This window comes from Rattus rattus, chromosome 11, assembly GCF_011064425.1.
Source record: "Rattus rattus isolate New Zealand chromosome 11, Rrattus_CSIRO_v1, whole genome shotgun sequence".
NCBI lineage: Eukaryota > Metazoa > Chordata > Mammalia > Rodentia > Muridae > Rattus > Rattus rattus.
This window is the reverse complement of record NC_046164.1, coordinates 73,125,209-73,138,047: the sequence shown is the minus strand read 5'-3', so window position 1 is coordinate 73,138,047 and position 12,839 is coordinate 73,125,209. Positions and strand designations below refer to the sequence as shown.

At 53.5% G+C, this 12,839-nt stretch overlaps 1 protein-coding gene across 1 annotated transcript in view; it reads left to right on the top strand.

Annotated features, from left to right (window-relative positions):
• Nucleotides 1-12,839, top strand: part of Ccdc157 (coiled-coil domain containing 157) — an 18,481-nt gene extending 5,642 nt beyond the window's left edge. The window contains exons 2-12 of the mRNA XM_032917051.1: nucleotides 1,479-1,626; nucleotides 2,610-2,868; nucleotides 4,602-4,773; nucleotides 5,417-6,062; nucleotides 6,655-6,732; nucleotides 7,072-7,262; nucleotides 7,729-7,905; nucleotides 8,037-8,205; nucleotides 10,662-10,801; nucleotides 11,191-11,279; nucleotides 11,368-12,839. Coding sequence (XP_032772942.1) covers nucleotides 1,479-1,626; nucleotides 2,610-2,868; nucleotides 4,602-4,773; nucleotides 5,417-6,062; nucleotides 6,655-6,732; nucleotides 7,072-7,262; nucleotides 7,729-7,905; nucleotides 8,037-8,205; nucleotides 10,662-10,801; nucleotides 11,191-11,279; nucleotides 11,368-11,617 — 2,319 coding nt within the window. The 3' untranslated portion in view covers nucleotides 11,618-12,839. The remainder of the gene's footprint in view (nucleotides 1-1,478; nucleotides 1,627-2,609; nucleotides 2,869-4,601; nucleotides 4,774-5,416; nucleotides 6,063-6,654; nucleotides 6,733-7,071; nucleotides 7,263-7,728; nucleotides 7,906-8,036; nucleotides 8,206-10,661; nucleotides 10,802-11,190; nucleotides 11,280-11,367) is intronic.

Below are 12,839 nucleotides of genomic sequence, written 5' to 3'. Positions count from 1 at the left end.
AGCTAAGAACTCACATCTGATCTGAAAGATGCAGGCAGAGATGGAGACTAGGCCTTTGGAAACCGCAGAGCCTACTCCAGTGACACACCTCCCCCAACAAGGCCACACCTCCTAATCCTTCCCAAACAGTTCCACTAGCTGGGAGCCAAACATATGAGCCTATAGGGACCATTCTCATTCAGACTATCACATTCTTTAAAAGATATTAGTTAATTAAAAATAGATAAATAAATTTTTATATTTTGGAGTTTTCAGAAATAAAGACCCAAAAGACACCAGGAAACTTTTCAGACAGCCTATGCTCTACAGTAATAAAGAGGGGAAACTTAGGACGTCTTTTCTTGTTGCCTAATGGAAGAATCATTTTGGCTCTCTGGTTCAGAGACTCAAGTCCCCCATTGACTCTGGGCTGGTGGTGAGATGTAGGAGCATGTGGAAGAGGAGGCTCTTCACCTGTTGGCAGTCAGGAAGCAGAGAATAAAAGCAGAGGGAGATCCAGGGCAAGGCATAGCCCCCAGGGACACACTATGGTGACCTACTTCTTCCAACGAGGCCCCACCCTCTACTTTATACTACCTCCCAGAAATGCCATCATATTATACATCTATGAACCTAATAGTACATCAAAACCTTTGACATCAGTTACCTCCCCAGAGCTCACCAATGGTAGCCAAGCCACCAATACATAAGCCAGTGCAAGATAATTCACGCACCAAAATAGACTGTTCAGTTTTATTCTTTTTAAAAAAGTTACCTGTTTACTAATATAATATGTGTGTGTTTATGTATGCGTATAAAGTGCATGTGTACAGTGCAGTGTGTGGAGGTCAGAGGACAACTTTTGTGGATCAATGCTGTCCTTGTACCACAGGATGAATTCTGCAGATCAAACTCAGGTTGTCAGCCTTGGTGGCAACTGTTTTTCCCTTCTGAGCCACCTCACTGGCTCCAGGTAGTTTTTCCCCCTTCTCCTGTGATATTCCTTGCCACCTAGATTTTCCAGAGGATGCTTATCATATGAGGTCTTCAGTGAAGAAGGGAGGGCTGTCAAAGTTCCTGGTTTTACAGCCTGTTCAGGGAAGGGGGAGGGGAGTGGAAAAGTAGTCTTGTGCTTCTGCTGTTTCTCTGTTTCCAAGTTGCCATTCATTGCGTTATAGGTGTCTTGTTTTGTTTTGTCTTGTTTTGGACATGGCTGCTCTAGAAGCAGCATGGCTAAGGATGGAAGACAGATGTCACACTGTAAATTTCTCCTGCCTGGGTGGCTTCTCTGGACTCCAGTGTTCGCCCTTCTGTATAAAAGGGGCAGCTTTGGGAAGGGGCAGCACTGAAGCTTACCCACCCTAGTTGGGCTAAAGGCGATGCGCTCCAGTCTTTTCCTCATCCTCTTCCTCTAGCCTGGGGCAGATGGCCCCCACCCAATCTTCAAGGGCGCCTTCTTGACTGTATCCTCACTCACTCTCCTGGGTATCCATTTCCAGGGATGGGAGGGCCGCTTGCGGCCAGCCCTGAACCAGGAAGCCAGGAGCCAGAAAGCCAGGCACCTGTATGAGTCCCGGACCTCACAACCTAGTCCAAAAGCTGGACATAGTCGGTCACTCCAGCTTCATGGGCAAACATCTGTGAGAGGTAAGGGCAGAAGAAGTCTTATGGGACCCCCAGAGTCTGCTACAGACCACCTGGGTATCTCTGAGTTTCTCAGAACCTCTGGGTCCAAGCTGGTCCTCAATTCTCACTCGGTGACCAGGTCATGTAGTAATGAGCTCAAAGGGCACGGTGCACGTGCTCACTGGGGTGGGGTGACAGTAGGGTGGGGGTGGATTCTAGCTAGCATTCCGTCATGCTGAAGCTATGATGTGTTTTGGCTGTGTCTACTACCATGGCTCATTACTTAGACCTGACTGGGAGCAGAGATGGGATGAAGAAAATACAGACACAAGGAAAACCAGAGGTTGGAAGAGAGAAACCACAGCACTCCAGAGGCATGGTGTATTTATTGGATAGAGTTGAACAGGAGGCAGCGTTAATATGGATAAACAAGGAGGCACAGTTTTGGGGATGTAGCTGAATCGAGGGGACGGGTTAAGCTAATCTTGTCAGGCAGTCTCTGAGGTGGGTGGTCTTCAGGCTGCGACTGTCCAGCTATGTTGAAACTCAGCAAGGAGCAGGGAGAAAGCGGTGGTAGACATGGTCTGAGTGCACTGTGAACACGTGTGCTCGGGGCCCCAGGATGGCTGACCCTTGCCTCTGGGTCTGAGGCTCTGCAGTCCTTCATATTGCTGTGCTCATTCCAGTAGTATGCACCTAGTCGGTACTTCACTCACGCAGGGCGTCCTCTGTTCCCCACAGGTAGGAGACTCACCCCTGCTCCCATGTAGCAAGGGAGGCCTGGGGCAAGCAGGCTCTCTGGAGGTAAGGTAGTCACAGAGCTGGGTAGGTGAAAGGGAGGTTGACCAAGGCATCCAGAACCAGGTCCTAAAAGGCCGATCACTCAGGATTTCTCCCAAAATTCAGAGGTGCAGGTGGAACGCCTAGGCAGGACAGGGTTTATAAGGTTCTCCTGGCAGTAGCCACACCACTCTGGCTGGCCTTGGCTCCTCTCTCAACCCCAGGAGCTGTGGGGATGGCACACCTGCTAGGCAGCCAGGCTTGTATGGACAGCCTGCGCAAGGACCTCACCGACCTGCAAGGCACCATTGTGGATGTGTTCTCCCGTGCCGGGCCTGTGCGCTTCCCCTCCTGGAAGTTCCCTGACCGTGTGGCCTGTGACCTTGACATGGTGGCCCTTCTGGAGCACTATGACCATGTGCCAGGTGACCCTGAGTTCACACAGTTGTCCCATGCCGTGCTGCTGGAGCTGGTCATTGACAGGTGAGGCCTGGACCAAACCTGGACGTCTAGAGATGTTGAAACCTTGAGTTTTTATTCTGTACTGTGTTATGCTGCCCTATCCTGTCTGCTTCAGGGAGTGTTTGCCCTTATCCTCACAATACCACAACTCTGCCCGCTTTCACCTCAGGTTTCTGTGTGTCAGGAACACTATAGCTACTGCATAGCATTTTCATCTGGCATCTTATGAGCTGCCTTCTCTCTCTGCATCACAAGGCCAGAAGTGGGAGGTGTCTTTTCCCACCCCAGCCCTGCTAGAAAGAAGCCAGTTACTTCCCTTCACCCACTCTCTATGCTGTGAGGACCACAACCCAGGCTTCTGGCACTCAAAACCCGTCCATGCTAGTAAATTGAGAGGGGACCAATGGGCATCAGAAATGTTGCAGGGTGGAGATAGAGAAGGCAAAGGAGTTCTGTAGTGCCTCGAGGCACTCTGGGTATGCAAGCCTCCAGGCACTCTGGGTATGCAAGCCTCCAGGCACTCTGGGTATGCAAGCTGTGCTTGCACCCTCTACAGGGCTGCTGGATATTAGTACAGAACGCTTCCTCTCCCAGGCTTGGAACTGTGCTGTTCTCATCTAGGCCTGCCCTGCTGGCAGAGCACCCCTCCACCCACCAAGGCCATGCTCTCTCACCCCTTTCCTGTAAAAGGTGTTGCTGACATACCTCCCCCACACCCGCCCAGCTGAGCTCTGCCTACTTCTGAGTTAGTACTAGCTTCCTCTGCGTATAAGTGACTCCTGTGTATTAAAGTAACTCCTGCTAGGGGGCCAGCCTGGGAACCCTAGAGCAAAGGCCATGGCCTCTATCCAACAGTGTGGCATGTTGAGATGCTCAGGATATATCAATAGTGGGCCCCGGCTAAGGGTACATCTGTCACAGCATCTCCCACCATAGGCCACTCTCAGAGAACACAGACTGTTTCCAGTGTTGTCCACATGGCCCACAGATTGGACCTGCAGGCTGTGGGTACCTCCTCTTAAGGCCTCAGGGTTGGAATGCTACTCCTACCCCAATCCCTTACCTTCCAGGTGTGTGTTACAAACATATAGTTCTGCCTTTAAGGTAAGTCTTGGCCATGAAAATGTATACTTTCATGGTATCTTTTTTTTTTTTTTTCTTTTTCTTTTTTTCGGAGCTGGGGACCGAACCCAGGGCCTTGCGTTTTCTAGGCAAGCGCTCTACCACTGAGCTAAATCCCCAACGAAAATGTATACTTTCCAACACCTGTGTTCCCTAACATTAGTGCTTACTCTAAACTTGAACTTTGAGCTGAGCATAAAGAGGCCTAGCTGCCCTCACCCCAAGTCTCAATTGTCACAAAGACTGCTGAGCCTGAAGGAGGTGCCTCTGACTGGAAACAGGAAAACGTGTGCATGCCCTTTCGCTGCCCTGCTTGCCCCGGGACATACGGATGCTCTTGCTCTGCCATCTGTAAAGGGAGGCAGCTACTCACCCAGAACTTTCCAAGCCAGGCTGCCTTTCCTCAGCTCCTTGGTCAACCGAGGAGTAAAGCAGAGAGCTCTGCCATCCAGGAAGCCGCAGGGGCATCCTGTGGGGAGTGGGCGCTGGGTGAATCAACATGAAGCTGGCATGGACTCTCTCTAGGTTCTTGACGTCCAGGTCAGTCCCCCAGAACTCAAAGCCCCCAATTATATGAAGACTGTATTTGTACCAGCCGTGGCCTCAGCCCACCCTAGCAACTCTGCCCACAGGCTCCTGCTGCTACTTCAGAGTTGTGCCAGCTACATGGAAAACCTCAGTTTGGAGCAGATGATGCCTCCTGCCCGGGTTGCAGGGCCATGCATGTCCGTGGGGCTTACAGTAAGGCGCTTCTGGAGCAACCTGCTTAGGCTGGGCATGCACTACCAGCAGGCAGTCCCCCAGGTGGGTCATCCTGGCCCTAACTGTGGTTGCCCTCACACGCCGTTACAATTCTAGCTTCTTACCACACCACCTCAAGTCCCCCATCTGCTGCTGCCCACATGGAACATTCAAACTCTAGAGTCTCCCTTTCAAGGCTTGCTGGCTATGCAGTTAAGAAAGCAAGCCTTGGGAGCCATGTATAGTTTCCCGGATTTGCCCACTTATACAGGGAGATTTTAGAAAATGCCTTCCCATTCTGAACCTCAATGTGTTCAAATATGGGTTTTATATGAGCCTGATTTGATAGCAGGGCATCAGTCTCTCACAGTCCCCGAGTGAGAAAGGACACTGTCACTGCAAGGGAGAGGGGCCTAGCACAGAGAGGTTAGAGTAGCATAAGAGCAGGCAAGAACCCAGCAGCAGGTAGCTGTAATGCTGCCGATTCCCTTTTAGTCCCCTGCATATTTGACCAGGTAAAGCCTAGAGAAGAGGCCAGGCCTTGGTTGAGTCAGAGAGAAAAAGGAGGTTCTCTGTGATTTATGCAAGTTTACTTAGCACCTGAAGATCCAAGCATTGGACAAAGCTGTCACCAATATCTCCCAGAGCTGGTTATCTCCCATGCCTTTCTCTCTCACCTGCCTTCCCTTTCTTTTCCTGACCCCAGAAAAGAACAAACCAAGGGGAGATTTCTATCACCAAGCCCACAGCTAAGGGTGAACCAGCCAGGAGCCCTGAATGTATGACTGCCAAGTTCATCAAGCCCCCCTCCCCCGTGCCAGGTTTGCCTTTGATCTGCCAAGGGCTGCAGAGCCTCCCTGTCAGAGTCTCCCTGCGGAGCCCAGGTGGGACCTCTGAGAAAACTAAGAGCGTCTACTCCCAGACCGTCGAGACAGCCTTGGTACCCTGTGATGCTTGCACCAGTGTCCAGGGCAGCCTATGGGAGGTGGGCAAGGTGATTATCAACCTATGTCAGAGCCAAAACTTGCCTTCATCCTTGGGCCAGTTCCAGAAATTGGTGCAGGACAGCCTGGGGCTTAAACCACTGCCTGCTGCCACCGTGGGCCACTGGGCAGCAGAGCAGAGCAAAGACCTGACTCGTCTCAACAAACACGTGGGAGCCCTCACCCAGCTTGTTGGGCCCCTTAGGGCCCAGCTGGAAGAGGCTGAGGGGCAGAAGGATGGACTGAGGAAGCAGGTGAGCAAACTGGAACAGACCCTGCAGCAGGAGAAAGGGGAGCGGCAGCGGCAGACAGAAGAGGCTAAGCGGACCCTGGCCCAGTTCGAGCATGACAGGCACCAGCTGCTCACAGGTCTACTCCCCAGAGGCCAGGCACTGGCATGACCTTATGATGACCATCCCTCCTCCCAGTCAGACCAGGCTTTGAGTCCCAATAGTCTGCATGGAAGAAACCCAGGCTGGGGAATGGCCAGAAGTGCCAGGACAGGAAGGCAGCAGGAAGGGTGTAGATATCCAGCTGGGGACATTGAGCAGCTGGAACTCTGTCCTCTTAAGGAGTAATTCCTGGACCCCAGCCTCAGACTTGTCCCATAAGAAGGGGAGAGGGTTCTCACTACCAAGCCTACCCCACACCCCTCCCTTAGCAGAGCAGCCTCTTGGCTTTGGCAAAAGCTCTTGGCAAAAGGAAGGCATTGGGCCCACTGTTGCTGGCTGAGGACTTAGGGTCAGAAGTCACTGTCATTTCTGAGTCTCACCATTGTCTCCATGGAGAGCACTGAGTCCAGAGAAGCATAGGTAATGGAGCCACCAGCCTGTGGAGCATGTCAGGGCCCAAGGCCGCCTAGGACTACCCCAGGCCTCCCTTGACCATACAGGCTGCACTGGGGCTTAAAGGCCATGGGCCCAAGTGATCCTCTGAAAGGCCTCTCTCTTGGCTGCTATAGAAACATGTGACCTAAAGACAAAGGTGGCCATTCTGGAGGAAGACCTGAAACAGCAGCAGAAGTCCATGCAGGCCATGGGTAAGAAGCCCCTTTGTGTGACCCCCATCCACATCTCCAACTCATTGTCTAGCCAGACAAATACCTCTGTTTCCATTCCAAGCTCCTAGAGCAAAGAGAATGGGAACCATAGGAGGAAGGGCCTCACTTTCTATGCTTTGATGATGATCCCAACTGGAGTCACAATATCAGTGGGCAGAAAGTGCCTTCTTTATTCCAGACCCACCTCATGGGGTCCTGAGCCCCATGTTGTGATCTGGGCTTCAGATCTGTGATGTGACCTCCCATAGTCCCAGTCAGAGGTGTTTTAGAGACTCCCACCCAGGGCTTCCTTTTGTATCTGCTCACTCAATCCTACAGAGGCAAAGGCCCATCAGCTGGAGGAGGAAGGTGAGCGTAGGGCGGCAGCTGAGAGGCAGGTGCAGCAGCTGGAGGAGCAGGTGCAGCTGCTGGCAGGGCGGCTGGATGGGGCTAGCCAGCAGATCCGCTGGGCCAGCACAGAGCTGGACAAGGAGAAGGCGCGCGTCGACAGCATGGTCCGTCATCAGGAGGTGAGGCCTATGGTCCAGGCGTTGAGCTTCAGACTCTGCAGCCCTCTAATCTTTACTCCCTGTGGCAAGAGGAGGAGGTAGATAATCCTGTGGTCTCGCATTAGGTGGAGAAACTGAGCTTGGTGAGGTTAAAGAAGTTGCCCCAGGCAGTGCCAGGGTTTCAGGGTTTCAGTGATACAGGCAGATGTGACACTGGAGACTTAATGAGAAGAGTTCTGTCTGAGTGGGAACTGTGTGACTGGAAAGAAGTTGGGTTATCCACTACCTTCTAAACAGTGGGTCCTGGTCTCACCCCAACTGGGTGAGCATCCACCTGCTGCCTTCCTTCCACACTTTAACATCTGCGTGCTGATCTCTGCATCCAAACATAACACAGATACCAACCACACCGGAGCCTCCTTAGTCCAAGGTGGCCAGTTTGGCCACAGGGTCCTTACATCTGCCCTGCCTATCCATCCCTATTTAGTCCCTGCAGGCCAAGCAGAGGACTTTGCTGCAGCAGCTGGACTGTCTGGACCAGGAGCGGGAAGAGCTGCGGGGCAATCTGGATGAGGCTGAGGTCCAGCGGTCTGAGTTGGAGGAGCAGCTGCAGAGCCTCCAGAGCGAAAGGGAACAGGGACAGTGCCAGCTGCAGGCCCAGCAGGTGCAGTGGGGTAGGGTGAGAGGGAAAACAGTCCTCACCTCTGAGGAGCTGCTTACCTTGTTGAGTGTCCCTGGGCCTTTTCTGTATCCCAAGGGAGCTTAGAGCCAGGTCTGAGCTTTCTTTGCCCCCAGGAAGTGCTGCAGAGCCTGCAGCAGGAGAAACAGGACCTGGAACAGGTAATTACAGACCTGCAGCTGACCATCTCAGAGCTGCAGCGGCAGCTGGAGGAGCTGAAGGAGCGGGAGCGACTGCTGGTGGCCTTCCCAGACCTGCACCAGCCAGTGGAGGCCCAGATCCAAAGTAGGGGTCTGGGGGTACTGCTGAGGGTAGGGTGGGGCCTAGGTGGGCATGGAGCTTGCCTAGATGTGACTGCGGTTTGCTACAGTTCTTACCTCAGTAAGTGGAGGTGGGGGCAGGAGGGTAAACTGTGTGGCTCTAGAGCCACCATGAGCCACAAGCACTTCATCTGTTGCTCACCTCCCTGGAGCTGACATACAGAATGCAGGGCAAAGTGAGTGCCCTACTCACCAGGAGGAGGCCTGTCTCCCTCCTTAGTGGACCAGGAGGAGGCCTTCCTCCCTTCCTGGTGGACCAGGCCAAGGCCTGTCTCCCTCCTTAGTGGACCAGGAGGAGGCCTTTCTCCCTAGTGGACCAGGAGGAGGCCTCTCCCTTCCTGGTGGACCAGGCTGAGGCCTGTCTCCTCCCTAGTGGGCCAGGCCGAGGCCTGTCTCCCTCCTTAGTGGACCAGGCCGAGGCCTGTCTCCCTCCCTAGTGGACCAGGAGGAGGCCTGTCTCCCTCCTTAGTGGACCAGGAGGAGGCCTTCCTCCCTTCCTGGTGGACCAGGCCAAGGCCTGTCTCCCTCCCTAGTGGACCAGGAGGAGGCCTGTCTCCCTCCCTGGTGGACCAGGCCGAGGCCTGTCTCCCTCCCTAGTGGACCAGGAGGAGGCCTGTCTCCCTCCCTAGTGGACCAGGCCGAGGCCTGTCTCCCTCCCTGGTGGACCAGGCCGAGGCCTGTCTCCCTCCCTGGTGGACCAGGCCGAGGCCTGTCTCCCTCCCTGGTGGACCAGGCCGAGGCCTGTCTCCCTCCCTAGTGGACCAGGAGGAGGCCTGTCTCCCTCCCTAGTGGACCAGGCCGAGGCCTGTCTCCCTCCCTAGTGGACCAGGAGGAGGCCTGTCTCCCTCCCTAGTGGACCAGGCCGAGGCCTGTCTCCCTCCCTAGTGGACCAGGCCGAGACCTGTCTCCCTAGTGGACCAGGCCAAGGCCTGTCTCCCTCCCTAGTGGACCAGGCCGAGGCCTGTCTCCCTTCAGCACATGCTCTGCTCACATGCCAGGCTTTGCTCAACTCCCCCAGATTTCCTTCCTAATGTGATGTACAAGGGGCCATTTTCAAGGACACAGCGCGAACTGTCCAGTTATCCTGGACGCCATGGTCAGGAGCACTAGGCACCTACCCTGGCACAGAATCCTGTCAGATGATCTCTGTTCTCCTGTCAGCATTTTTAGAGTTCTAAGGCCCTAGGTTGGATGGATTCCTCCCACAGCTGTCAGGAGATCCAGTGATGCTCAGCTGGTCACAGTGACTCGTCACTGCTGAGCGCTAAGTGCCAGCCCCGTCTGCTGCTCACAACTGCCTCCTGAGGTTGACCTAGACCCTCTTCTTTTAAAATGAAAGCCTTTTTGTACATTTTAGTTGTGCGTGTGCACCTGACACAGCAGGAGTGTGGGCAGAAGACAAATGTGGAAGTTGCTTTTCTCCTTCTGCCATAGGGTCTAAGTGTCCAGGAACTAAGCTCAGGTGGGTTGGTGGCAAATATCTTTCTTTAGCTGCTGAGCCACCTCACCTGCCCTACAGATTTTTTAAAAATCATTTTTTTTGTGTGTATAGATGACTTGGGTATATCTATCTCTATGTACTGTGTTGGTGCCTGGTGCCTGAAGGCCAGAAGATAGGGTAAATCCTCTGAACAGGAGTTGTGGGCTGCCATGTGGGTGCTGGGAATTAAATCCTGGTCCTTTGGAAGTGTTCTTAACCACTGAGTCATGTCCAGCCTGTCACCCTTTGTATAAACTAGGAAACTGAGATGTAGCATGGGCAGCAACTTACTTGAGTTTATAGAGCTGGGCACTTTCATCCATTTCACCACAGTGTAAGGAAGACCACACATGATGACCTCCTGTGACCCAAGTCCCAGTAGTACCATTGCCAAGCCTTCAATAAGGAAAATCCATTCTATTTTTTTTTTCTTTTTTCAGAGCTGGGGACCGAACCCAGGGCCTTGTGCTTCCTAGGCAAGCGCTCTACCACTGAGCTAAATCCCCAACCCCTCCATTCTATTTTTAAAGGCTTATTCATGTATTTTATGTATATAAGTGCTCTGTCTGCATCTATGTCAACACAGCAGAGGAGGACATGAGATCCCATGACAGACGGTTGTGAGCCACAATGGTTGCTAGGAATCAAACTCAGGACCTCTGGAAGAGCAGCCAGGGCTCATAACCACTGAGCCATCTCTCCAGGCCAAGATCCACTGCTTTACTCAACATCCAAATCTGCAAATTCTAGGACTCACGTAGCTCTCAGATTCTAAAATGTGCCTCTCACTGCCACAGCAGGTTGACATCAGGGTGGGAAGAAAGGCCTAGGGAGGAGGAGGATGTGCTGGATGCCTGGGGTGCTGCCTCTCCCCCTCTGAGGTCCTGTCCAATCGGACAGAGGCAGATTAGTGAGGTGGGACTCCAAATCTGTCTCTGCAGGCTCTAGCAATGTCACCCATGACATGGAGAGGCAAGTGCAAGCCAATGACATCCGTATCCAGGTCCTACAGGAGGAGAACAAGCGGCTCCAGTCAATGCTGACCAAAATCCGGGAGGTGGCCCAGCAGGGAGGCCTCAAGGTGACCTTTGAAGGGCTTGGTATTTTATTTGGAAAGGGTCCCTACCAGGCAGGATTTGAGATTGCGCCACGTGAGCATACCTCATGACTGTGGCTTTAGGCTACAACTGAAAAATTACTTCCATACACGAAAAAGTATGAGACATGAAAGGCAAGCCTTCCAGCTCGCAATCCCACCACAGCCCCTCATTAGTTTACTTCAAGAGTCAGCATATATTGCCTGCCCAAGGGTTTGCAGGTGAGGATGGCCTTCGGGTGGCTTCCCAAGCCGTCTCTTCGTGATGAGGACTTGTGAGTTTGGTTTGGGATTCTGCCTTCCTGTCTACCTTGAAGCTCTCTATAGTATAGGGAGGGGCTCCTGGGCCCTTCTGAGCTTTATCTTTTTTGCAGATGGTCTCGCAGGGCCAGCTCTGGTCCTCTCCCTACAAGGGCATCCAGGGAACAACATCCCCAGCCCAGGCCCAGAGTGCATTGTCAGGGTGAGTAAGACTCCTGGAGGCTGGGCAGATAAGTCATAAGAAGTATGGCGCCTTTGATCCAGGGGATGTTGTTCCTGTCTTCCCTCAGACCCACAGGCAGACGGCAGTCTCCTGGCAGCAAGACCAGCGGTTCAGGCAGGACCCATCCAGGCGGGCCCCGAACATCCCCCTCTCGGCAGTCTGGCAGCTTGCCCAGCAAGTCCTCTTTGGGGGATGGAGCCCATTCAGCCACCTGCACCCAGAACCCCATAAGGGCCTTGGCCAGGCTGAGGAGAAAGCTTTCACCGAACAGAGGTCAGGCTGGTTCTCCATACCAGCCCCAGGAGCGGCCCATGTAACCCGCAGCAGGGGTAGGGCTGGAGGGTAGGTGGCTAGCAACCCCCCATGGAATAAAAGCCCCAGCCATCTGCCCGCAGCTATCTTGGCCTCAGCGTGGCTGAGCTGGGGGAACAGACCTTCCCTTCTTGTTGGGTAAGGGCCTCTGTGATCCCACCATGCAGGTCGCTGGCCAACAGAAGCCTGGCACTGAGTTGGGAGCTTCCTGTTTGCTCCAGATGGGCCTGTGGGAGGACCACACTGAGGGGTAGCACCTGAGCAGAGTGAAGCACAGCCTTCCCATAGAAAGGGCTGAGGGGACTGGGCTTCCTGACGGGCACTCAGGTTAGGACTTGGGGTGTGAGCACACGTCTGAAATAAGAGCCAGAGGCCAGGGGCTTGCTGCTCGCCCTCGGGTTCAGCAAGGCAGGCAGAGAACAGTGTTGTTTTTGCCTTTGCCTTCCACCCGGGCTCTGCATCTCACGCAGACCAAAGGGCATCAGGCAGCTCACCAAAGAGCTTGCTCCTCTAGGAACTGCTGCGAGGTCCCTCTCAAGCCCTACAGGTCAGAGCCCCACCAAACCATGGGAGGAAAGTCCAGGACTTTGGATACCTTAGCCATCCATGGTTTGATGAAAATTAGACTTTGGGGCTCACCTAGTTCAGGATGACACAAGATCAAACAAGGATGCTACCGCCACACCATGTACATGTGGTCACTTTTCTAAGGAAGCCACTAGCCTGTGTTGAGTCACATTTGTGATGGACAGGCTCTAAGTTTTACTGAGATTTCCTCAGGGCACACTAACCAGTGTGGGTGGCATTATTTGTTGTGTAGTAGGGTTGAGTGCCTAAGTTTACAGTGAAGGATCAGTGGTCAGGTCTCCCAACTTGCTTCTTTTTTTGGGAGTGGTGTATTTCAAGACAGCACTTCTCTGTGTAGCCCTGGCTGTCCTAGAACTCTGTAGACCAGGCTGGCCTTGAACTCACAGAGATCCACCTGCCTATGCCTCTCAAGTGCTGGGATTAAAGGTGTGTGCCACCACCGCTGGCCCAACTCTGTTTCTTGACAGCCCAGGGGGTCTGGGGCAGACTGAATACTCTGAGTCACTCTACCAGGGAGAGCCTGCTTTGGGCATAGCTCCGAGAGAGGCCTTGTGACTGCTGAATATTCCAGGCCTCTGCTGACCCAACATCCTCTTATTAGCTCTCACTTGTGCCAGTTAGTAGGCCAGACCCTTCTCC